The sequence below is a fragment of the Thalassophryne amazonica genome, chromosome 5 (genome assembly GCF_902500255.1).
Source record: "Thalassophryne amazonica chromosome 5, fThaAma1.1, whole genome shotgun sequence".
NCBI lineage: Eukaryota > Metazoa > Chordata > Actinopteri > Batrachoidiformes > Batrachoididae > Thalassophryne > Thalassophryne amazonica.
Window position 1 is genome coordinate 57,729,980 of NC_047107.1, and position 23,066 is coordinate 57,753,045.

Below are 23,066 nucleotides of genomic sequence, written 5' to 3' on the forward strand. Positions count from 1 at the left end.
TTTAGAAGTACAGAATCATCAAATACCAGACAAAATAGTCAAAAAGAAACCAAGCCCATTTTTTTCTGTTTTTTAAAAAGAGAATGTAGACATTAATTAACATGTAAACATCTGTAATTTATTTTCATGTTTCATTTTTCATCTTTCATGTTTAAGATTGGCAGTCTAAATACTTTTTTCTTCCATTTTATTTTTATTACCGTTTCCTTTTATTGTGAGCGCGCGTGTCAACACATTACCGTCACACGATGGCGACAAAGGGCCAACACAGCTGCGACATATTTCATGAAGAAGACGAAGAGGCCTTCAACAGCCGATTGGCTAACCGCGATGGGTTGTGTGTTATTGAATCGTATTGTCTATATGAACGTTGTGGTTAAGATTTGAATTTCTGATCGATCAATATTAAGATCGGGTGCTTTTAAGACACACCTAGTGATGTGAGACGCGAAAACTTAAAAAAAATGTTTCGAGTTTTTCCGTTCATGAGCTGCGTATACGGCGAGTTCCTGCGGGGCACACTGAGAGCGCCCCCACGTGTCTGGGCGGCGGTGGGACAGCACTCCGCTGGGCTGCCGTGGATTTTCACAGCAGGTAAAAAGGACTTTGTGGACCTTCCTGTCCTCAGTGAAGACCATCTGGAAGAGCAGTTTGTCAGAGGATCTGGACCTGGAGGACAGGCCACCAACAAGACCAGCAACTGTGTGGTGCTCAAACACGGCCCCAGCGGAATTGTAGTGAAGGTTCATGTTTGTATATTTACTTTGTTAGATTTTTTGTTTGTTTGTTTGTTTTTGAAACGTGTACAATTATTCAGTTTGCCTCTCTCTCCCTCTCCAGTGCCATGAGACCAGATCTTTGGATACAAATCGAAAGCGTGCTCGAGAAATCCTGAGAGAGAAACTGGATGTGTTTTATAAAGGAGAAGAGAGTGAAATTATTGTCAAGAAGAAAGAGTCCATTCATAAGAAAGCTGAGAAGAGGAGGAAGGCAAATCAGAATCTAGAGCGGAAAAGACTGTTTAAAGAAGGATTGGCAGTGGACTCCAAACCAGAGTGACTTTTAAACAAAATATGTTGAAAGATCTGTGCATATAAAGTGGCTGCCAAATGAAAAAGTACAGATTTTTATGTAATATTGCAGTGTATTGCTTTAGATAACACAAGATGGAGCTAAAGAATGACATGACTCCAACTTTTGTGCTGTCAGCACATAATTCACTGTAAAGGTCTCGCTGCAGGGACACACAACCTGTGATCTAGTTCTTCTCTGCAGCTAAAACTGCACAACTCAAGCGACATCTGTCTTCCAAACCATGTGAGTTATCAATACCAAGATAAACTAGTTGGAACCAAGAGCACATAATGCAAGATGACATACGAGGGCTGTCCGTAAAGTATAGGTCCTTTTTATTTTTTTTCAAAAACTATATGGATTTCATTCATATGTTTTTAGGTCAGACATGCTTGAACCCTCGTGCGCATGCGTGAGTTTTTCCACGCCTGTCGGTGACGTCATTCGCCTGTGAGCACTCCTTGTGGGAGGAGTCGTCCAGCCCCTCGTCTGAATTCCTTTGTCTGAGAAGTTGCTGAGAGACTGGCGCTTTGTTTGATCAAAATTTTTTCTAAACCTGTGAGACACATCGAAGTGGACATGGTTCGAAAAATTAAGCTGGTTTTCAGTGAAAATTTTAACAGCTGGTGAGAGATTTTGAGGTGATTCTGTCGCTTTAAGGACTTTTCACAGTGCGAGACGTCGCACAGCGCTCTCAGGCAGCATCATCAGCCTGTTTCAAGCTTAAAACCTCCACATTTCAGGCTCTATTGATCCAGGACGTCGTGAGAGAACAGAGAAGTTTCAGAAGAAGTCGGTTTCAGCATTTTATCCGGATATTCCACTGTTAAAGGAGATTTTTTTTAATGAAAGACGTGCGGACGGGTCCGCGCGTCGGCTCGCAGCCGCCCCGACGCTCTGTCACAGGAAAACACCTCTGTTGGAAGCCTTAAGGACAAGTTGGAACATCTCCAGCTGATAAACAATTTCTCATATACTCACTCCACTGAAAGCCATCAAAAGCCAACTGGATTTTAACAAATGGTTATCAACACGGAGGTGTTTTTCCTGTGCCGCCGCGCCGCGTCGGCTGCGTCCCGACGCGCGGACCCGTCCGCACGTCTTTCATTAAAAAAAATCTCCTTTAACAGTGGAATATCTGGATAAAATGCTGAAACCGACTTCTTCTGAAACGTCTCTGTTCTCTCACGACGTCCTGGATCAATAGAGCCTGAAATGTTGAGGTTTTAAGCTTGAAACAGGCTGATGACGCTGCCTGAGAGCACTGCGCGACGTCTCGCACTGTGAAAAGTCCTTCAAGCGACAGAATCACCTCAAAATCTCTCACCAGCTGTTAAAATTTTCACTGAAAACCAGCTTAATTTTTCGAACCATGTCCACTTCGATGTGTCTCACAGGTTTAGAAAAAATTTTGATCAAACAAAGCGCCAGTCTCTCAGCAACTTCTCAGACAAAGGAATTCCGACGAGGGGCTGGACGACTCCTCCCACAAGGAGTGCTCACAGGCGAATGACGTCACCGACAGGCGTGGAAAAACTCACGCATGCGCACGAGGGTTCAAGCATGTCTGACGTAAAAACATATGAATGAAATCCATATAGTTTTTGAAAAAAATAAAAAGGACCTATACTTTACGGACAGCCCTCGTATTGCTTAAAACGTCTTCTGGATCCAAAATCTGTTCCGGACCAAATTCAAAATAAAACCCAAATTTTTTGTGACATTATCCTTCCACTCACTGAATTTTTTAATTTTTTTCAACATCTTCTCACGACTTTTTTGAGTTAAATGTTGCTATGTACCAAATATTCTTCTGGATCTGAGTTCCGGAATATATTCTAGATCACCTCCAAAACTGAATCACTTATTTCCCAGGACAATTATCTGCTCACCAGATTTCATTGAAATCCGTTAATTGCTTTTTGAGTGACCTTGCTAAAAGACAAACGCTGGTGACATTATAGTGACATTGTGATTAGGGCTGTGCATTCTATTTTAATAGCTCAAAATATACATGTTAAAAGTGTTTTAATGGACTGCTACTGAAATTCTTAGATGCCTTTGTTGGTGAGACTTTGCAGATGATGCTGTGATCTTTGTGAGGCTGAGTGAGGAGTCGGAGTGTCTGGGTTTGTCCTGGTTTATGATTAGAGTTCCCCTTAAGTCTGTGAGACCTCCACGGGAGCTGAACACAACAGACACACATGGCTTTTCGATTGTGATCATCAGAGGGCTCTGCCGAAATGGTGGTGCAGTTGTTACCCAACTAAAACTTCAACAAACCCTGTAAACATTCAAGTTGTGTTTTAAATTGGGTGTTATTTGTTGATGGAGTCTTGTTTTTATTAATAGTGAACATTATTTTTACTCAAACATTACTTTGCTTGTAAGACAACTCAGTCACAATGATGATTTCACAGCTCTCAGTCAATCAGCACCTGGCTGCAACAGACAGACAGCTAATTTCAACAAGTGGGGATGCATCGGTCGTCGACCTGGGTGGTTGCTATCCAGGATCCAAGATGGTTCTGTGCTGTCGTGGACACAGCAACACATAGCACCACCACATGATCGCAGTGTACAATTCTGTCTCATCTGTTTTTATTGACATAATTGTTTTTAATTTCTTTTTTAACATTTATTGCCAAAGCATTTTGAATTGAATTGGAAAACACCTTACTTCACAGTGTTGATTAAATAAAGGTTAAAAAGTTGAAGTAGTGGGTAGCACAGTGGATTAGTGTGACCATGATTGCTTCACAGTGAGAAGATCCCGGGTTCAAATTCAAATTCTTTCTGGGTGGAGTTTGCATGTGCTCCTTGTATTTGTGCGAGTCCTCTCCTGGAAGGCCACAGGACTTTGATTAGGTGAATGGGAAACTCTGAAATTGACTGATGGTGTGAGAGAGAATGTTAAAACAGTTTGTGAGATTATATATCAGACCTGTGACAGACTCATGGCCAGTCTTTGTGTACTGTGCCTTTTGCCCATTGCCATTGGGATAGACTTCCCCACGTGGCCCTTAACTGGAATAAGCAAGTTCCAAAATATGAATGAATGTTGAAGTAGAGCCACCGTCTCCTCCTTCACTCATCTATATCTTGTTGAATTATAAGTGATCACATAACCTCCGCCCTCACTCCTCAGCTGGGAGAGGATCACTTGTTCAGGTGACTGAAATACTGTTGGCCCTTCATTGCGGATAATTGCCCATATTGTAGTTCAATTCAATTCAATTTTTTTAATATAGCGCCAAATCACAACAAACAGTTGCCCCAAGGCGCTTTATATTGTAAGGCAAGGCCATACAATAATTATGTAAAACCCCAACGGTCAAAACGACCCCCTGTGAGCAAGCACTTGGCTACAGTGGGAAGGAAAAACTCCCTTTTAACAGGAAGAAACCTCCAGCAGAACCAGGCTCAGGGAGGGGCAGTCTTCTGCTGGGACTGGTTGGGGCTGAGGGAGAGAACCAGGAAAAAGACATGCTGTGGAGGGGAGCAGAGATCGATCACTAATGAATAAATGCAGAGTGGTGCATACAGAGCAAAAAGAGAAAGAAACAGTGCATCATGGGAACCCCCCAGCAGTCTACGTCTATAGCAGCATAACTAAGGGATGGTTCAGGGTCACCTGATCCAGCCCTAACTATAAGCTTTAGCAAAAAGGAAAGTTTTAAGCCTAATCTTAAAAGTAGAGAGGGTGTCTGTCTCCCTGATCTGAATTGGGAGCTGGTTCCACAGGAGAGGAGCCTGAAAGCTGAAGGCTCTGCCTCCCATTCTACTCTTACAAACCCTAGGAACTACAAGTAAGCCTGCAGTCTGAGAGCGAAGCGCTCTATTGGGGTGATATGGTACTACGAGGTCCCTAAGATAAGATGGGACCTGATTATTCAAAACCTTATAAGTAAGAAGAAGAATTTTAAATTCTAGAATTAACAGGAAGCCAATGAAGAGAGGCCAATATGGGTGAGATATGCTCTCTCCTTCTAGTCCCTGTTAGCACTCTAGCTGCAGCATTTTGAATTAACTGAAGGCTTTTTAGGGAACTTTTAGGACAACCTGATAATAATGAATTACAATAGTCCAGCCTAGAGGAAATAAATGCATGAATTAGTTTTTCAGCATCACTCTGAGACAAGACCTTTCTAATTTTAGAGATATTGCGTAAATGCAAAAAAGCAGTCCTACATATTTGTTTAATATGCGCTTTGAATGACATATCCTGATCAAAAATGACTCCAAGATTTCTCACAGTATTACTAGAGGTCAGGGTAATGCCATCCAGAGTAAGGATCTTGTTAGACACCATGTTTCTAAGATTTGTGGGGCCAAGTACAATAACTTCAGTTTTATCTGAGTTTAAAAGCAGGAAATTAGAGGTCATCCATGTCTTTATGTCTGTAAGACAATCCTGCAGTTTAGCTAATTGGTGTGTGTCCTCTGGCTTCATGGATAGATAAAGCTGGGTATCATCTGCGTAACAATGAAAATTTAAGCAATACCGTCTAATAATACTGCCTAAGGGAAGCATGTATAAAGTGAATAAAATTGGTCCTAGCACAGAACCTTGTGGAACTCCATAATTAACTTTAGTCTGTGAAGAAGATTCCCCATTTACATGAACAAATTGTAATCTATTAGACAAATATGATTCAAACCACCGCAGTGCAGTACCTTTAATACCTATGGCATGCTCTAATCTCTGTAATAAAATTTTATGGTCAACAGTATCAAAAGCAGCACTGAGGTCTAACAGAACAAGCACAGAGATGAGTCCACTGTCCGAGGCCATAAGAAGATCATTTGTAACCTTCACTAATGCTGTTTCTGTACTATGATGAATTCTAAAACCTGACTGAAACTCTTCAAATAGACCATTCCTCTGCAGATGATCAGTTAGCTGTTTTACAACTACCCTTTCAAGAATTTTTGAGAGAAAAGGAAGGTTGGAGATTGGCCTATAATTAGCTAAGATAGCTGGGTCAAGTGATGGCTTTTTAAGTAATGGTTTAATTACTGCCACCTTAAAAGCCTGTGGTACATAGCCAACTAACAAAGATAGATTGATCATATTTAAGATCGAAGCATTAAATAATGGTAGGGCTTCCTTGAGATGTCCTAGCTTTACGGAGGGCTTTTTTATAGAGCAACAGACTCTTTTTCCAGGCTAAGTGAAGATCTTCTAAATTAGTGAGACGCCATTTCCTCTCCAACTTACGGGTTATCTGCTTTAAGCTACGAGTTTGTGAGTTATACCACGGAGTCTGTTGTATGGCTGGGGGGCCTGGCTGCCTTTTTGTTTCTGTCTTTTGTTTTTCCTTCCAGGTGGCTTGCATTTGGGACTGAGTGGCTGTGTAGCTGAGTTTATCAGGACCTCACCCTGATCACCTGCGGCTCGTCAGGACTCACAGCTGTGGTGCATCTACATGGATTGGAACATGGTGGCATTTAAGACTGGAGTACACAGTGTGTATTTGCCAGAGACTCGACCTTGAGACCAGACGGGTGAGATCGTCGTCTCGAGAGCCATCTCATCATCAGTGGATGCAGAGGACGTCCAGGTTTGATGCATGGTCTGTGAAAGAGGAGGGGGTGAGGTCTCACGCTCGTCAGCACACTTCCTGAGGTACGTTAGATTTTGTGACTAACATTTATACAGTCAGTAAATATGGTATCCCTCACACCTTATTATATTGAGCTGTATGTAGTCATTTAATCAGCTTCCACTGCTGTGGAGTTTTGTGAACTGGATGTTCCATGCCTGCAGGGTGGGAAGCTGATTAGTAATTAAGCCAGGAAGTGTTTGCTGTTTGTACACCTTTGAGCATTCTCTCTGTGTGTTGAGTGTGGACTCACATAATGATTCCTTCTTTCACAGACTCGGTTTGTCGCGGCCACCTGGGGGGTGTCGGCGGGGTCCTTGGGTCCGAACCAGTTCTGGCTCCGGACCGTTAGCGCTGCTGGGAGCGCACCGCAATCCACCACGCCCGACCGCGCACTTTTATATTTTTCACAGCACTGTTATGTTCATTAAACTCTGTTATCCTTTGTACCGTGCTCTGCTTATTTTATACTGGGTCCTTCAAACGCTGGTCGGTTCTCCGGGCTGCGTCCGACACATAACAGAGTCAGGCACTTCTGATTTAAAGCTCTCTTTTTCAGAGGAGCTACAGCATCCAAAGTTGTCTTCAATGAGGATGTAAAACTATTGACGAGATACTCTATCTCACTTACAGAGTTTAGGTAGCTACTCTGCACTGTGTTGGTATATGGCATTAGAGAACATAAAGAAGGAATCATATCCTTAAACCTAGTTACAGCGCTTTCTGAAAGACTTCTAGTGTAATGAAACTTATTCCCCACTGCTGGGTAGTCCATCAGAGTAAATGTAAATGTTATTAAGAAATGGTCAGACAGAAGGGAGTTTTCAGGGAATACTGTTAAGTCTTCTATTTCCATACCATAAGTCAGAGCAAGATCTAAGATATGATTAAAGTGGTGGGTGGACTCATTTACATTTTGAGCAAAGCCAATAGAGTCTAATAAAAGATTAAATGCAGTGTTGAGGCTGTCATTCTCAGCATCTGTGTGGATGTTAAAATCGCCCACTATAATTATCTTATCTGAGCTAAGCACTAAGTCAGACAAAAGGTCTGAAAATTCACAGAGAAACTCACAGTAACGACCAGGTGGACGATAGATAATAACAAATAAAACTGGTTTTTGGGACTTCCAATTTGGATGGACAAGACTAAGAGTCAAACTTTCAAATGAATTAAAGCTCTGTCTGGGTTTTTGATTAATTAATAAGCTGGAATGGAAGATTGCTGCTAATCCTCCGCCTCGGCCCGTGCTACGAGCATTCTGACAGTTAGTGTGACTCGGGGGTGTTGACTCATTTAAACTAACATATTCATCCTGCTGTAACCAGGTTTCTGTAAGGAAGAATAAATCAATATGTTGATCAATTATTATATCATTTACCAACAGGGACTTAGAAGAGAGAGACCTAATGTTTAATAGACCACATTTAACTGTTTTAGTCTGTGGTGCAGTTGAAGGTGCTATATTATTTTTTCTTTTTGAATTTTTATGCTTAAATAGATTTTTGCTGGTTATTGGTGGTCTGGGAGCAGACACCGTCTCTACGGGGATGGGGTAATGAGGGGATGGCAGGGGGAGAGAAGCTGCAGAGATGTGTGTAAGACTACACCTCTGCTTCCTGGTCCCAACCCTGGATAGTCACGGTTTGGAGGATTTAAGAAAATTGGCCAGATTTCTAGAAATGAGAGCTGCTCCATCCAAAGTGGGATGGATACCGTCTCTCCTAACAAGACCAGGTTTTCCCCAGAAGCTTTGCCAATTATCTATGAAGCCCACCTCATTTTTTTTGGACACCACTCAGACAGCCAGCAATTCAAGGAGAACATGCGGCTAAACATGTCACTCCCGGTCCGATTGGGGAGGGGCCCAGAGAAAACTACAGAGTCCGACATTGTTTTTGCAAAGTTACACACCGATTCAATGTTAATTTTAGTGACCTCCAATTGGCGTAACCGGGTGTCATTACTGCCGACATGAATTACAGTCTTACCAAATTTACGCTTAGCCTTAGCCAGCAGTTTCAAATTTCCTTCAATGTCGCCTACTCTGGCCACCGGAAGACAATTGACTATGGTTGCTGGTGTCGCTAACTTCACATTTCTCAAAACAGAGTCGCCAATAACCAGAGTTTGATCCTCGGCGGGTGTGTCGTCGAGTGGGGAAAAACGGTTAGAAATGTGAACGGGTTGGCGGTGTACACGGGGCTTCTGTTTAGAACTACGCTTCCTCCTCACAGTCACCCAGTCGGCCTGCTTTCCCGGCTGCTCGGGATCTGCCAGAGGGGAACTAAGTGTGTAGTGTGTGAATTCTGTTACTAACATTGTGGCCAATAAGCTGATCAGTATTTGCATGGATAAAAGCAGGGATGCACAACTCAGGAGACTTATTTCCATTGTGGTCCCTCGACAAATTAAACCAAAATAAACTTACATAATACTTTGGACGAAGTTGAATTTCAAAAGCGGAAGTTGGGGCGGGTGACCGCTCTCGCTTTACAGGTCGTTGCTCGCACTCTCTGTGAAAGAACTAGCCAATGAGCGACGCTGTGATGATGTTTTTAAATCGGCGTGCCTCTCCTTGCGCCTCTCGTGTCACCCAAACTGGTCTAAAATGGTTAAAGGTACCAAGAGTTAATGCTGTTTCTTTTTTTTTTTTATTGCAAGTTACACATTAACGTGCAGTTTGCGGCTAATGGCTGTTAACAGCGTTGTGTTCGGTCAATTTTGGAATAATATTTTCATGTTTGTGTTTGTAAAGGAAAGCAACAAGTACGCAGCACCAACAAAAAGCCGGAGAACACCGCCGAACAACAAAGTAAAGAAAACAATCCAACGCTGAACACGGTAAAATTAAACTGCTTTTATGGAATAAATTACAAAACCAGGCGTATAATGTGCAGTATAATTATTCAGCGTCTTTGCTGCAATTTGGACATTTTTACACATATTTCTATTGCTCTCACACTCACTCACACACACAGAGAGAAAACTTTTTTTAAAAATTATTTGTTGTCCTCAAGAGGACCACGTTGGAAATGTCTGTTTTATGCCTCGTATTATCCTCAGTGGTTATTTAATTTGTATTTTTGCATCTATGAATTTTTAGCTAATTAAAATTTTCATAACTCCATGCAGTATGTGAAATATTCTAGAACTGTATTTGGACCATATCTGACTTCTGCTACTTCTTAAGACCTTTCAGAAGTGCACAAAGCTGTTGTCCAGAAGCTGAAATGCTGCTTAAATTTCCTAACATTTTATGTAATTCAGAAAAAAACAAACAAACCCCAAAACTAAGCCTAAATTACACTGCATGGAACATTTCAATCCATTCCTGTAGCTGACTAAATTGCAAATGGGAAGCTGGTGTTATACTACAATGGATGAATTAATTAATTTATCGGTGTATTTATTTTGAACCAAGAAAATACAGAAAAGAAAAAAAAAAACACAAGATAAATATCAACCAACAAGCAATGCTCAAAAGGGATGAGGAAGAAGAAAACACACTCTTCTGAATGGAACAGCATTTATACACAGCACATGACCTGTAAGTTTCTAGGAATTTAATTCTGTGCATGTTAAACATTTTCCTATTGCAGTAATTATGATTTCTCTGCAGGATTCATGTACAACACAGTCATTATTCCAACGCCCAAGCAAATCCAGATCCCCTCTCAGTGATAGTTCCAGAGTGCTGATCCAAGAAAGAAATGAATCTGACGCAATTAAAACTGAATCATCAAAACCAAAGAAAGGTATATTCACATTTATATCCTTTAAATATTACAACTGTTTTGCTGCTTATGTCAGTTTTATTGTTTGGTCAGCAGATCCATGTGGCCATTAAATAAAGTGTGCACCAGAATCATAGCAGTGTTCACCAACCTGATATGACAAATAATAATAATAGTGCCTCCACAAATGAGCTTCTTGTTCTTGTTCTTCTTATTATTGTTTTTTTGTTTGTTTGTTTTTTTTGCTGGTTGTCTTACACCTGGCTGAGCCATGGCTGGTTTCTCTGGGCAGCCCTTGCCTAGCTGAGTTTGGTGCCAAGCCTCCTTTGTAGACAAAGTACAACCCCTGGCAATAATTATGGAATCACCGGCCTCGGAGGATGTTCATTCAGTTGTTTAATTTTGTAGAAAAAAAGCAGATCACAGACATCACACAAAACTAAAGTCATTTCAAATGGCAACTTTCTGGCTGTAAGAAACACTATAAGAAATCAGGAAAAATAATTGTGGCGGTCAGTAACGGTTACTTTTTTAGACCAAGCAGAGGGAAAAAAATATGTAATCACTCAATTCTAAGGAAAAAATTATGGAATCACCCTGTAAATTTTCATCCCCAAAACTAACACCTGCATCAAATCAGATCTGCTCGTTAGTCTGCATCTAAAAAGGAGTGATCACACCTTGGAGAGCTGTTGCACCAAGTGGACTGACATGAATCATGGCTCCAAAGGAGAGGATTATCAAACTCTTAAAAGAGGGTAAATCATCACGCAATGTTGCAAAAGATGTTGGTTGTTCAGTCAGCTGTGTCTAAACTCTGGACCAAATACAAACAACATGGGAAGGTTGTTAAAGGCAAACATACTGGTAGACCAAGGAAGACATCAAAGCGTCAAGACAGAAAACTTAAAGCAATATGTCTCAAAAATCGAAAATGCACAACATAACAAATGAGGAACGAATGGGAGGAAACTGGAGTCAACGTCTGTGACCAAACTGTAAGAAAACGCCTAAAGGAAATGGGATTTACATACAGAAAAGCTAAACGAAAGCCATCATTAACACCTAAACAGAAAAAAACAAGGTTACAATGGGCTAAGGAAAAGCAATCGTGGACTGTGGATGACTGGATGCAAGTTATATTCAGTGATGAATCTCGAATCTGCATTGGGCAAGGTGATGATGCTGGAACTTTTGTTTGGTGCCGTTCCAATGAGATTTATAAAGATGACTGCCTGAAGAGAACATGTAAATTTCCACAGTCATTGATGATATGATGATATGGGGCTGCATGTCAGGTAAAGGCACTGGGGAGATGGCTGTCATTACATCATCAATAAATGCAAAAGTTTATGTTGATATTTTGGACACTTTTCTTATCCCACCAATTGAAAGGATGTTTGGGGATGATGAAATCATTTTTCAAGATGATAATGCATCTTGCCATAGAGCAAAAACTGTGAAAACATTCCTTGCAAAAAGACATAGGGTCAATGTCATGGCCTGCAAATAGTCCGGATCTTAATCCAGTTGAAAATCTTTGGTGGAAGTTGAAGAAAATGGTCCGTGACAAGGCTCCAACCTGCAAAGCTGATCTGGCAACAGCAATCAGAGAAAGTTGGAGCCAGATTGATGAAGAGTACTGTTTGTCACTCATTAAGTCCATGCCTCAGAGACTGCAAGCTGTTATAAAAGCCAGAGGTGGTGCAACAAAATACTAGTGATGTGTTGGAGCGTTCTTTTGTTTTTCATGATTCCATAATTTTTTCCTCAGAATTGAGTGATTCCATTTTTTTTTTCCCCCTCTGCTTGGTCTAAAAAGTAACCGTTACTGACTGCCACAATTTTTTTTCCTGATTTCTTATAGTGTTTCTTAAAGCCAGAAAGTTGCCACTTGAAATGACTTTAGTTTTGTCATGTCTGTGATCTGCTTTTTTTTCTACAAAATTAAACAACTGAATGAATATCCTCCGAGGCCGGTGATTCCATAATTTTTGCCAGGGGTTGTATAAAAATGGTTTTAAATTGTTCTTATACTCGATCAAGTCTGATGCTGAACCCCCACACTGGTTGGTGGGGTGGAGGTGTTTTGGTATAGGTTGGGACAAGATGGAAAGTTTTGTTAAACTTCTGTCAGCTTGGAAAATGTTCAAAATATTCAGGTACTCTGCCCGAGGTGGCCTGGTGTATGTTCCACGCACCGTGGCATCCAGTTTTTACACTGAGCAAGAAAAAAAAAAAAAAAAAATCCCAAGATGCCAAGTGTTGAAGATGGCATGTATTCAGGTTTGCCCTGAGTTGCATTGAGTTGCTTTGCATCTTTTCTGGGAGTCCATCGTGCTTGGGCAGGGGGCAACCTGTCCTTTTTTTTTTTTTTGAGTGGCGTGCCTGTGTAGGAGGACTGTATGCCATGTACAACCAGGTGAGAGCTGGTTGGGGAAAATCAGCTGTGGTATAATGAATTGTAGCTCAGCTTATTATGGTACCAAACTCAGCCAGATGTCACAGCATTCAAACTTTGCCATCACATCTCAAAAGGCCATGAAAGGATTTCAGTGAAATTTACTGGAGAGGTGAGAGCTGATAAGTTTTTGTGTAGATTTGGATCAAGGGATAGCTCTTGCTTTTGATTATTAAGCCATAATCCTTATTCCGTTAATCCTGTAATCAGGGCTGCTGATTATCTTAAAAATCAGGATCAAAGGTCCTCACTCCAGGATTAAAGCAAGCTAGCTAAACTGCAGCAAAAACACTGTTTGAGTTTCAAAGATGAGTGATCAGGCTTGAAGGTCAGCAATCACAATCAATGATGTGATTAAAATTAAACTTCAATCATGATCAGAGATGAGTTATTAGGCTCAAAGAACATTTGAAGATTTGAAGTCAGGATCAAAGTTCAGGCTTGATGGTCAGCCATCAGGATCAAAGATGAGCGACTCAAACTGAAGGTCAGCAATCTGGATAAATGATGAGTGGCTAGGATCAAAGACCAGCCTTGAAGGTCAGCAACCTAGATCAAAGATGAGTTATTAGGATCAAAGATCAGGGTTGAAGGTCAGCCAAGGTCAGCAGCCAGTGCCAAAGGTGATGGTCAAAGATGAGAAGTCAGGATTAAAGGTTAGAAAATATTTCAGCGGAATAACCCTCTTACAAAGAAAGCGCTGACAGAATAACAATAACAGGGCTATTTGATATTGGGTTGGTAAGGTTAGACCTTACTGTGTGAAGTGCCTTGAGGCAACTTTTTGTGATTTAGCACTCTGTAAATGAAAATAAATTGAATTGAAATTGAAAAATTTGCAGAGTTATGCACTTTGAGTACACGTCTAGTTTATTCATTTATTAATTCCTACCAAGCTTCATTACAGCAAACCATGCTGCTTATTAACAGTCTATACATTTGTTGTTTTTATTTTAGACAAATCCAGTGAAATAAATGGTGAAAGTGATGAGTCCAAAGAAGATCAGAAACCTGAAATGCCTTCTCATAGTCACAGGACAAAAGTGCAAACCACTGACGCATGTGAGGGAAAGGTCTTCTCTACTAACACTGGGACAACAGCAGAAAATAAACCTTCAGCATCCAAAACACAGAGCGCAAGGCGTCGCAAACCTGGAGTGAAAAAGTGAGTGCACGGACAGTGTGTCCGTTTGAGAAATTATTTGGGCCCTTTTACAGCCATTTTTTACACTGTCATGTCTCCTCACTGTCTCTGTTTAGGAGGGGGAATAAAGCTTCTCAAAACAGAAAGGTCACAGACTATTATCCAATCAGACGCAGTAACAGAAAAACTCAGGGAGAATTAAAGGTCTGTATTTAATATATATATATATATATCATATATATATATCATATTTTTGTTCCTGTTGTAAAAGTATGGGGGCTCTTCATTAAAGATTTACTCTGACCAACATCTGGTTATTGTAGGAGGCTGAAATTGCACTCTTATAATAACACATATCTCTATAGGTCGCATGGTAATTTGCAGCCATGAATTCCTAACTGTTTCTCTTTTCCAGGTGTTAAGGTGGAGTAAGGTGCGATAATAGAGCCAGTTGAATGCAGAGCCATCTTCAGGTTCCTGTACCTGAGAGGTTGCACGCCATGGGAGATGTTCAGTGAGATAAGAGACATATGGCCAGGATGCCCCAGTGTACTGTATGATGTAGTCAGGCACTGGCACTTTAACACGTCAGTTAAAGTGTTGTCAGAAATCGGTGGAAATGGCTGCCATTGACGAAGACACCATCCGGCAAGTAGAGGCCAGACACCATTTTGAAGAATCGCCACATAACCGTTTGCCAACTCGCCTAAGATGTCAAGATCAGTTTGGGATCTGTGGAAAAAAAAAAAAAATCATCCAAGACCATTTGCACATGTGGAAGTTTTCTGCATCTGCACGATGGATTCCCTGGTTGCTCACACCTTTCCAGAAGAAGGAATGAATCACTTTCTCCCAGGCTCTTTTGCTCATGTGCCAAGGGCTAATCACACAGGATGAAACCATCACTATGATGCAGAGACTAAAGCCTAATGTCCACATGTTACTGTCAGATTCCAGGTGGTCTCCATATAGAAATCGGGAAGCAAACAGCGTCCAAAGTTGCAAAAAGGGGTGGAGCTGAAGCTGCCAGTGACCTTGCCACTGGTGACATCTGTTCATGGGATGGAATATTTTGCTGCCTGCTTGCTGAGCTGTCACGGTGATCTTTAGGATAACAGATTGAGTACAGTTCTGCATCAGTATTTGGTACAAATCTAATGCTGTCAGTTTGCAGCAGGGTTCCTGGGACGTTGCAGACAGCCGGTTAAGTTGCCGTGAACTTGCCGGTGACCCGGTCGATTCCTGATGATTTCTATCAGTGTCGAAATTTTGAACAGTCCAAAATTTTGTTCGGCTTATCCTGGTGATCCTGCTACTCCATATGGTGGACAATGCGCTGCAGGATGACCATGTATGCTTGCAGTTGGATTGCAGCGGGATTAGTGATTATACCATGAGTTTGCCATTTGCAAATTTTTTTTTTTTTATTGGGATGCATGTGGACAGGGGGTTTAAAGCCCAGCCAAAGCTACGGAAGCCTTAATGACTCACCATCTCCGAAAAAGGCACATTTCCAACCCTCAGTGGGCAAGGTCATGCTCACAATCTTTTGGGACCAGCATGGAGCATGTAGGATTTCCTGGCAAAGGGTACCATGATACTATGCTTCACTGCTGCAGAAATTGCGGAAGGCTATCAAAACAGAGAGGCGTGGCATGGCTCTGCTTGCCCGATGGTGTCTTCATCAGTGGCATACTGTGGTTGCCCAGAAATGGGAGCCATTTCCACCGATGTCTAACCACAGTTGATCTTATGATGCCAGTGCTTGACTGTTACACGATGGGGCATCCTCCCCATAAGTCTCATATCTCATTGAATGTCACCCGTGGTGTGTGGCCTCTCAAGTAAGGAACCTGACACTGCTCTGCCTTCAACTGGCTCCATTATCACATCCTACTTCATTTAAGAGATCAACGCTGCAAATTACCTTGTGACCTGTAGAGATATGTATTATTATACATGTGCAATTTCAGCCTCCTACAATAACTGGAAGTTCGTCAGGGGAAAACTTGAATGAACATCCCTCATACATGTGCCTTCCAAATGAATAATGATTTTATATTTTGACTTCTAGTCTATATATTTAAATCTAGAGATGGCTCTTTTCCATAAAGAGCTCAGATTTTCACAGATTATGTAAAGTTCACACAGAACCTAATGAGTCAAACTGTCCACAGGATGAAGAGCACAAACACATTGATGACTTGATAAAAAATGATGTTGAAGAAGGATTGCAGGTAAGATTTTAAGATTGTTGTGCCAGTGAGAGTTTTTAATATCTGTTGAATGTCATTTTCACATTGCAGACTAATTTTGACTACCATAGAACACACCAGTCACAAGGCAGCATGCTGGATCTTTGTAATACAGTGCATCTGAAAAGTATTCTCTTTCCACATTTTATGTTACAGCCTTATTCCAAAATGGAGTAAATTAATTTTTTCCACTCAAAATTCTGACGTGAAAAAAGCTTGAAATTTTTTGCTAATCTATTGGTGGCCAAGTGGTTAATGCGCTTGGTTTCAGTTCAGAAGGTTCCGGGTTCAAATCCCACCCCTGCCACATTTCTCCATGTAATGTGGAGTTGCATCAGGAAGGGCATCCGGCGTAAAACTTGTGCCAATTCAACATGCAGATCCACCTTGGATTTGCTGTGGCGACCCCAAGTGCAAAACAAGGGAGCAGCCAAAGGGACTTACTATTGAAAATAAAAAACTAAGAAATCACATGTATATAAGTATTCACACCCTTTGCTCAATACTTTGTTGATGCACCTTTGGCAGCAATTACAGCCCTCATGTCTTCTTGAATATGATACCACAAGCTTGGTGCACCTGCCTTTGGACAGTTTTGTCCGTTCCTCTTTGCAGCACCTCTCAAGCTCCATCAGGTTAGATGGGGAGTGTCGGTGCACAGCCATTTTCAGATCTCTCAAGAGATGTTCAATCAGACTCAGGTCTGGGCTCTGGTTGGGCCACTCAAGGACATTCAGAGTTGTCCTGAAGCCACTCCTTTGATATCTTGGCTGTGTGCTTAGGGTCATTGTCCTGCTGAAAGATGAACCGACTCCCCAGTCTGAGGTCAAGAGCACTCGGAGCAGGTTTTCATTCAATGTCTCTGTACATTGCTGCTTTAAATCTTTCCCTCAATCCTGACTAGTCTTCCAGTTCCTGCCACTGAATAACATCCCCACAGCATGATGCTGCCACCACCATGCTTCACTGTCGGGATGGTGCCTGGTTTCCTCTAAACATGACACCTGGCATTCACGCCAAAGAGTTAAATCTTTGTCTCATCAGACCAGAGAATTTTGTTTCTCATGGTCTGAGAGTCCTTCAGGTGCCTTTTGGCAAACTCCAGGCAGGCTGCCAGGTGCTTTTAACTAAGGAGTGGCTTCCGTCTGGCCACTCTACCATATAGGCCTGATTGGTGGATTGCTGAAGAGATGGTTCTCCTCTCTCCACAGAGGAATGCTGGAGGTCATCTCAAGGATGATCAGTGGAAACTGGATGTACCTGGGCTCAGTTTTGAGCTTCATGGCAAAGGCTGTGAATACTTACGTACATGTGATTTCTTAGTTTTTTTTTTTTGTTTTTTTTTTAATAAATTAGCAAAAAAATCTCAAACTTTTTGCACTTTGCCATTATGGGGTGTTGTGTATAGAATTTTGAGGGGAAAAATAATTTAATCCATTTTGGAACAAGGCTGTATCATAGCAAAATGTAGAAAAAGTGAAGTGCTGTGAATGCTTTCTGCATGCACTTTATCTCTTAAATATAACACAATGGCAAAGTGCCCTCGGCTGTATGAGCATTGTCTTTATAAGAGGACAGACAGACTGATGGATGGACGAACACAGCCTTCGCAATACCCACTGGCCATATTTTGATGGCTTTGGGTAAAAAAATGATTAGAACTGATGAACACCAACATGAAACAAACTAGAAAAATGGATGTCTTGATTCTTAAAATTATATAGAAAGACACTTATTCAAAGTGAGTTGCATTGATACTTCAGTGCTAGTGGTTTTCATGCACTTCCTGGTACTGATGCTCACATCTGGAGGAATCTGAGATTGTTTTTCAGGGAGACTGAACCACAGCCCTTCAGTTACTTGGTAACATACCCTACCAAGTGATTTATAGTCTTGTTTGTTAGAAATCATTTATGTACAGTATGAACTTTGTCAAAAATGACAGTAATGCACCTCCCTGGAACTAAGTTGAATGTAACATCTGTAAATGTCAACAGGTAAAACACACAGAGGGAAAAGGAAGAGGAGTATTTGCTCTCAGGGACTTTAAAAAGGGAGCATTTGTCGTGGAGTATCATGGAGATTTGCTGGAAGTCACTGAAGCCAAAAAAAGAGAAGCGGAGTATGCTCAGGATCCCCAAACAGGCTGTTACATGTACTACTTCCAGTACCAGACAAAAACCTACTGGTGAGTCCAAATATTACTGTTTGAAATGGGGAAATTCAGTCTGTGTAAACATGATGATTAAGAATTTTTATTTGTGTTCACTGTATTAATGGAGTGATTATGAATAACAAGACGAAATCTTTTACCCCTACAATTCACAAACCGCCCTACCCTGTCAGTGTAGTCGTTTGGTGGTTAACATGAAGGTTTCTGACAGTATTCCATTAGAAGCTATGGAATATTTGGAAGAGATAAGACCAAGACCTAAAAAAACAAACAAAAAAATCCATATCTGTTCTGATAGAACTTGCGTTCTGCTTCTTGAGGTTTATGGTTCCATTTCAAAGTTTTATGTGTTTTTTTTGTTTGTTTTTAATTGATGAAACCAACACAGTGGCTTGTTCACTCATTGATGGCACTCAGTGGGACCAAAGGCTTCAAGTGAGCATTGCGCTGTGGGATCTCTTATCAAAAATAGCCTGGTGCCAGTTAATGCAACAGGAATTAATGTTACTACAGTGCATCCACAAAATATTCACAGCACTGCACTTTTTCCCCCTTTTTTTTTTTTTTTTTTTTTTTTTTTTTGTTAAGCCTTGTTCCAAAATGGATGAAATTCATTTTCCCACAAATTTAAATTCACAAAATATCCCATAATGACTGTGAAAAAAGTTTGTCTTTTTACAAATTTTAAAAAAAAAGAAGAATTCACATGTACATATGTATTCACAGCCTTTGCCATAAAGCTCAAAATGGAGCTCAGGTGCATCCTGTTTCCACTGATCATCCTTGAGATGTTTCTACATCAATTGGAGTCCACGTGGAGTAAATTAATTTGATTAGACATGATTTGGAAAGGCACACACCTATCGACATACAAGGTCCCACAGTTAACAGTGCAGGTCAGAGTACAAACCAAGAATGAAGTCAAAGGAATTGCCTGTAGACCTCTGAGGCAGGATTGTCTCAAGACACAAATCTGGGGAAGGTTACAGAAACATTTCTGCTGCTTTGAAGGTCCCAATGAGCACACTGGCCTCCATTATCCGTAAATGGAAGAAGGTCAGATCCACCAGGACTGTTCCAAGACCCAGCCACCTGTCTAAACTGAGGGATCAGGGGAGAAGGGCCTTGGTCAGGGAGGTGACCAAGAACCTGATGGTCACTCTGAGCTTCAGCATTCCTTTTTGGAGAGAAGAGAACCTTCCAGAAGGACAACCATCTCTGCAGCAATCCACCAGTCAGGCCTGTATGGTAGAGTGGCCAGACAGAAGCCACTCCTTAGTAAAAGGCACATGGCAGCCTGCCTGGAGTTTGCCAAAAGGTACCTGAAGGACTTTCAGACCATGAGAAACAAAATTCTCTGGTCTGATGAGACAGATTGGTGAATGCCAGGTGTCGTGTTTGGAGGAAACCAGGTACCGTTCCTACAGTAAAGAATGGTGGTGGCAGCATCATGCTGTGGGGATGTTTTTCAGCGGAAGGAACTGGGAGACTAGTCAGGATTGAAGGAAAGATTTAAACAGCAATGTACAGAGACATTGTATGAAAACCTGTTCCAGAGCGCTCGACCTTAGACTGGGATGACTGTTCTTCTTTCAGCAGGATAATGACTCTATGCACACAGCCAAGATATCAAAGGAGTGGCTTCAGGACAGCTCTGTGAATGTCCTTGAGTGGGCCAGCCAGAGCCCAGACCAAAACCTGATTGAATATCTGTGGAGATCTGAAAAAGGTTGTGCAGCGACGCTCCCCATCCAACCTGATGGAGCTTGAGAGGTGCTGCAAAGAGGAATGGACAGAACTACCCAAAGATGGATGCACCAAGCTTGTGGCAGCATAGTTGAGAAGACTTGAGGCTGTAATTTCTACCAAAGGTGCATCAGCGAAGTATTGAACAAAGGATGTGAATACTTATGTACATGTGATATCTTAGTTTTTGTTTTGTTTTTTATTTAAAAAAAAAAAAAAGAAAAAACTTTGTTAATGTTGTCATTATGGAGTTCTGCAAGTAGTATTTTGAGGGGAAAAAGTGAATTTACTCTATTTTTGAATAAGGCTGTAACATGACAAAATGTGGAAATAGTGAAGCGTTGTGAATACTTTCCGGATGCACCGTATAATGTTTAATGTGTAAACGTATCCTAGTCTGAGACAGTTGACTCGAGATAGAATAGAATTGCTTTCAGTGCTGAGATGAGACTGAGTGGACTCCAGTACTGCGACACCAGGACCAAATGAATCTGAGATGACTTGGCATCCATGGAGAGGAAAACAGAATGTAGCACACAGTATTATTTTCTGCATTGCATTTTCTGAGGCTAATGCTTTACTTAATATTTGTTTGGTTATCTATTTTATGGTCAATATGTGAAATTGATGTGGAGAGCAACTGTCATGATTTGAAATTGACACCATGCTCTCTCTGGATTCTGGTTGTGACAAATGTTTCAGAGAATAACAGTCTTCTGGTGTGATAAATTTAACCTGTCTTGCATTGGATTTGATATTTAAAATTTATCGTAGCTCCAGTATGAACTTTGGGCTTGACTCTGCAAATGAGTGTTTGTTTGGTTATTGTGAGAACTTAACCTTATTTCTATATTACAGTGTAGATGCAACCAAGGAAACTGACCGTCTTGGCAGGCTGATAAACCACAGTAAAAATGGGAACTGTCAGACGAAACTTCATGCCATCAATGGAACCCCTCATCTTATCTTGGTAGCTTCCAGAGACATTGAGGAAAATGAGGAGCTGCTGTATGACTACGGTGATCGCAGTAAAGCCTCCATTCTGGCTCATCCTTGGCTAAAATACTGAAACCTAGACCAAAAGAGTTTATATTTCAAATGTGATGCTCCATTTATGTAAAAGATGCAACAGATAAAAGGCAAAAAAAAAAAATTAGTTCACTGAAAATGCTGTTAATCTGGCTTCTAATTAAGTCACATTTCTGTGTTTATGTATTGCGCCACTTGGTCGTCGATTCATGTGACTCGCTGGGCATTTTTTGTTAAAGTAAGAGATGACGTCTTTAACGTTTGGTTGGTTACAAATGACTTCTCACTAATAGATGTGTAGTCACCAATAGATTTTCAAAAATGTATTTATTGATCGACATGCTTCTGCTCAAACATTTTTGGCAATAGATGGCTATGGTGGTTTTATATTTAAATGCAGCAGCGTGATGAATTTCCTTTTTAATGAACATTGTTTGGTATAATTTGTGATGTGCTGTAAATTGAGGAATAAAAGTTTTCATTGCAGTTGTGACAAAACTAATGAAGTGCATTAAAATCCAAACCAATGATCCTATTGCGATACTGGCCCTATTCGTCACATCTATAATACGAGTTGAACGCCGCTTGCTCTATGGTAGATGGAGGCACAAACCGGAAATGGCACAAAAAAAATCTCTGCAGTGGGGGAAAGCCACAAAGTGTCGGAAATGGTAGACGAACATAGACAGAGGCGTAGACTCCGCTTTGGTTGTTGAGGCGCAAGAAATGCAGCCGCCATCTTGGAACAGTCACCATAGTGATTCTATCACAAGGCACAGTGGAGGTTTTATTTTATAATCTTATTTTCTTCTTTAATCTTTCTAACGTGTTAAATACCAAGCCATCCAATACTTTGGAATGGCACTGTATCCTAAGCTTATGAGTGCAAAATGAGTGGTATTATTACTGTTTTGTTTGAGAATGTTTAATTTTCACTGTTGCTGCACTTTGTGTCAAATCATAGTCATATTAACTGAAAAGCCTTCAGTTGATTCAAAATGCTGCAGCTAGAGTGCTGATAGGGACTAAAGGAGAGCATATTTCACCCCTATTGGCCTCTCTTCATTGGCTCCCTGTTAATTCCAGAATAGAATTTAAAATTCTTCTTCTTACTTATAAGGTTTTGAATAATCAGGTCCCATCTTATCTTAGGGACCTCATAGTACCATATCACCCCAATAGAGCGCTTCGCTCTGACTGCAGGCTTACTTGTAGTTCCTAGGGTTTGTAAGAGTAGAATGGGAGGCAGAGCCTTCAGCTTTCAGGCTCCTCTCCTCTGGAACCAGCTCCCAATTCAGATCAGGGAGACAGACACCCTCTCTACTTTTAAGATTAAGCTTAAAACGTTCCTTTTTGAAAAAGCTTATAGTTAGGGCTGGATCAGGTGATGCTGAACCATCCCTTAGTTATGCTGCTATAGACTTAGACTGCTGGGGGGTTTCCCATGATGCACCCAGTGTTTCTTTTTATTCACCTCTTTTTGTTCTGTATGCACCACTCTGCATTTAATCATTAGTGATTGATCTCTGCTCTCTTCCACAGCATGTCTTTTTCCTGATTCTCTCCCCTCAGCCCCAACCAGTCCCAGCAGAAGACTGCCCCTCCCTGAGCCTGGTTCTGCTGGAGATTTCTTCCTGTTAAAGGGAGTTTTTCCTTCCCACTGTCGCCAACTGCTTGCTCATAGGGGGTCGTTTTGACCATTGGGGTTTTTCTGTAATTATTGTATGGCTTTTGCCTTACAATATAAAGCGCTTTGTGGCAACTGTTTGTGATTTGGTGCTATATAAATAAAATTGATTTGATTTGATATTGTATATCATTGATATGACAATATTGCAATA

General features: G+C 41.1%; 2 protein-coding genes across 4 annotated transcripts; both read left to right on the forward strand.

Annotated features, from left to right (window-relative positions):
- The first annotated feature begins 316 nt into the window (after positions 1-316).
- c5h12orf65 (chromosome 5 C12orf65 homolog) lies at positions 317-1,199 on the forward strand. Of its 3 annotated transcripts, none has more exons than XM_034170356.1 (4): positions 349-411; positions 443-749; positions 841-1,078; positions 1,115-1,199. In XM_034170356.1, the coding sequence occupies exons 2-3, from the start codon at positions 465-467 to the stop codon at positions 1,057-1,059; spliced, it is 504 nt and encodes a 167-aa protein (XP_034026247.1). In that variant the 5' UTR covers positions 349-411; positions 443-464; the 3' UTR covers positions 1,060-1,078; positions 1,115-1,199. The 3 variants fall into 3 exon arrangements, with proteins under 3 accessions (XP_034026248.1, XP_034026247.1, XP_034026249.1); XM_034170358.1 differs by having other exon boundaries at positions 352-411; positions 443-743; XM_034170357.1 differs by having other exon boundaries at positions 317-749.
- Positions 1,200-9,278: 8,079 nt separating this feature from the next.
- Positions 9,279-21,744, forward strand: kmt5ab (lysine methyltransferase 5Ab). The gene is made up of 8 exons (XM_034170359.1): positions 9,279-9,301; positions 9,439-9,524; positions 10,303-10,438; positions 13,836-14,043; positions 14,139-14,226; positions 16,200-16,259; positions 18,275-18,465; positions 21,055-21,744. The coding sequence occupies exons 1-8, from the start codon at positions 9,292-9,294 to the stop codon at positions 21,263-21,265; spliced, it is 990 nt and encodes a 329-aa protein (XP_034026250.1). The 5' UTR covers positions 9,279-9,291; the 3' UTR covers positions 21,266-21,744.
- Positions 21,745-23,066: the final 1,322 nt, after the last annotated feature.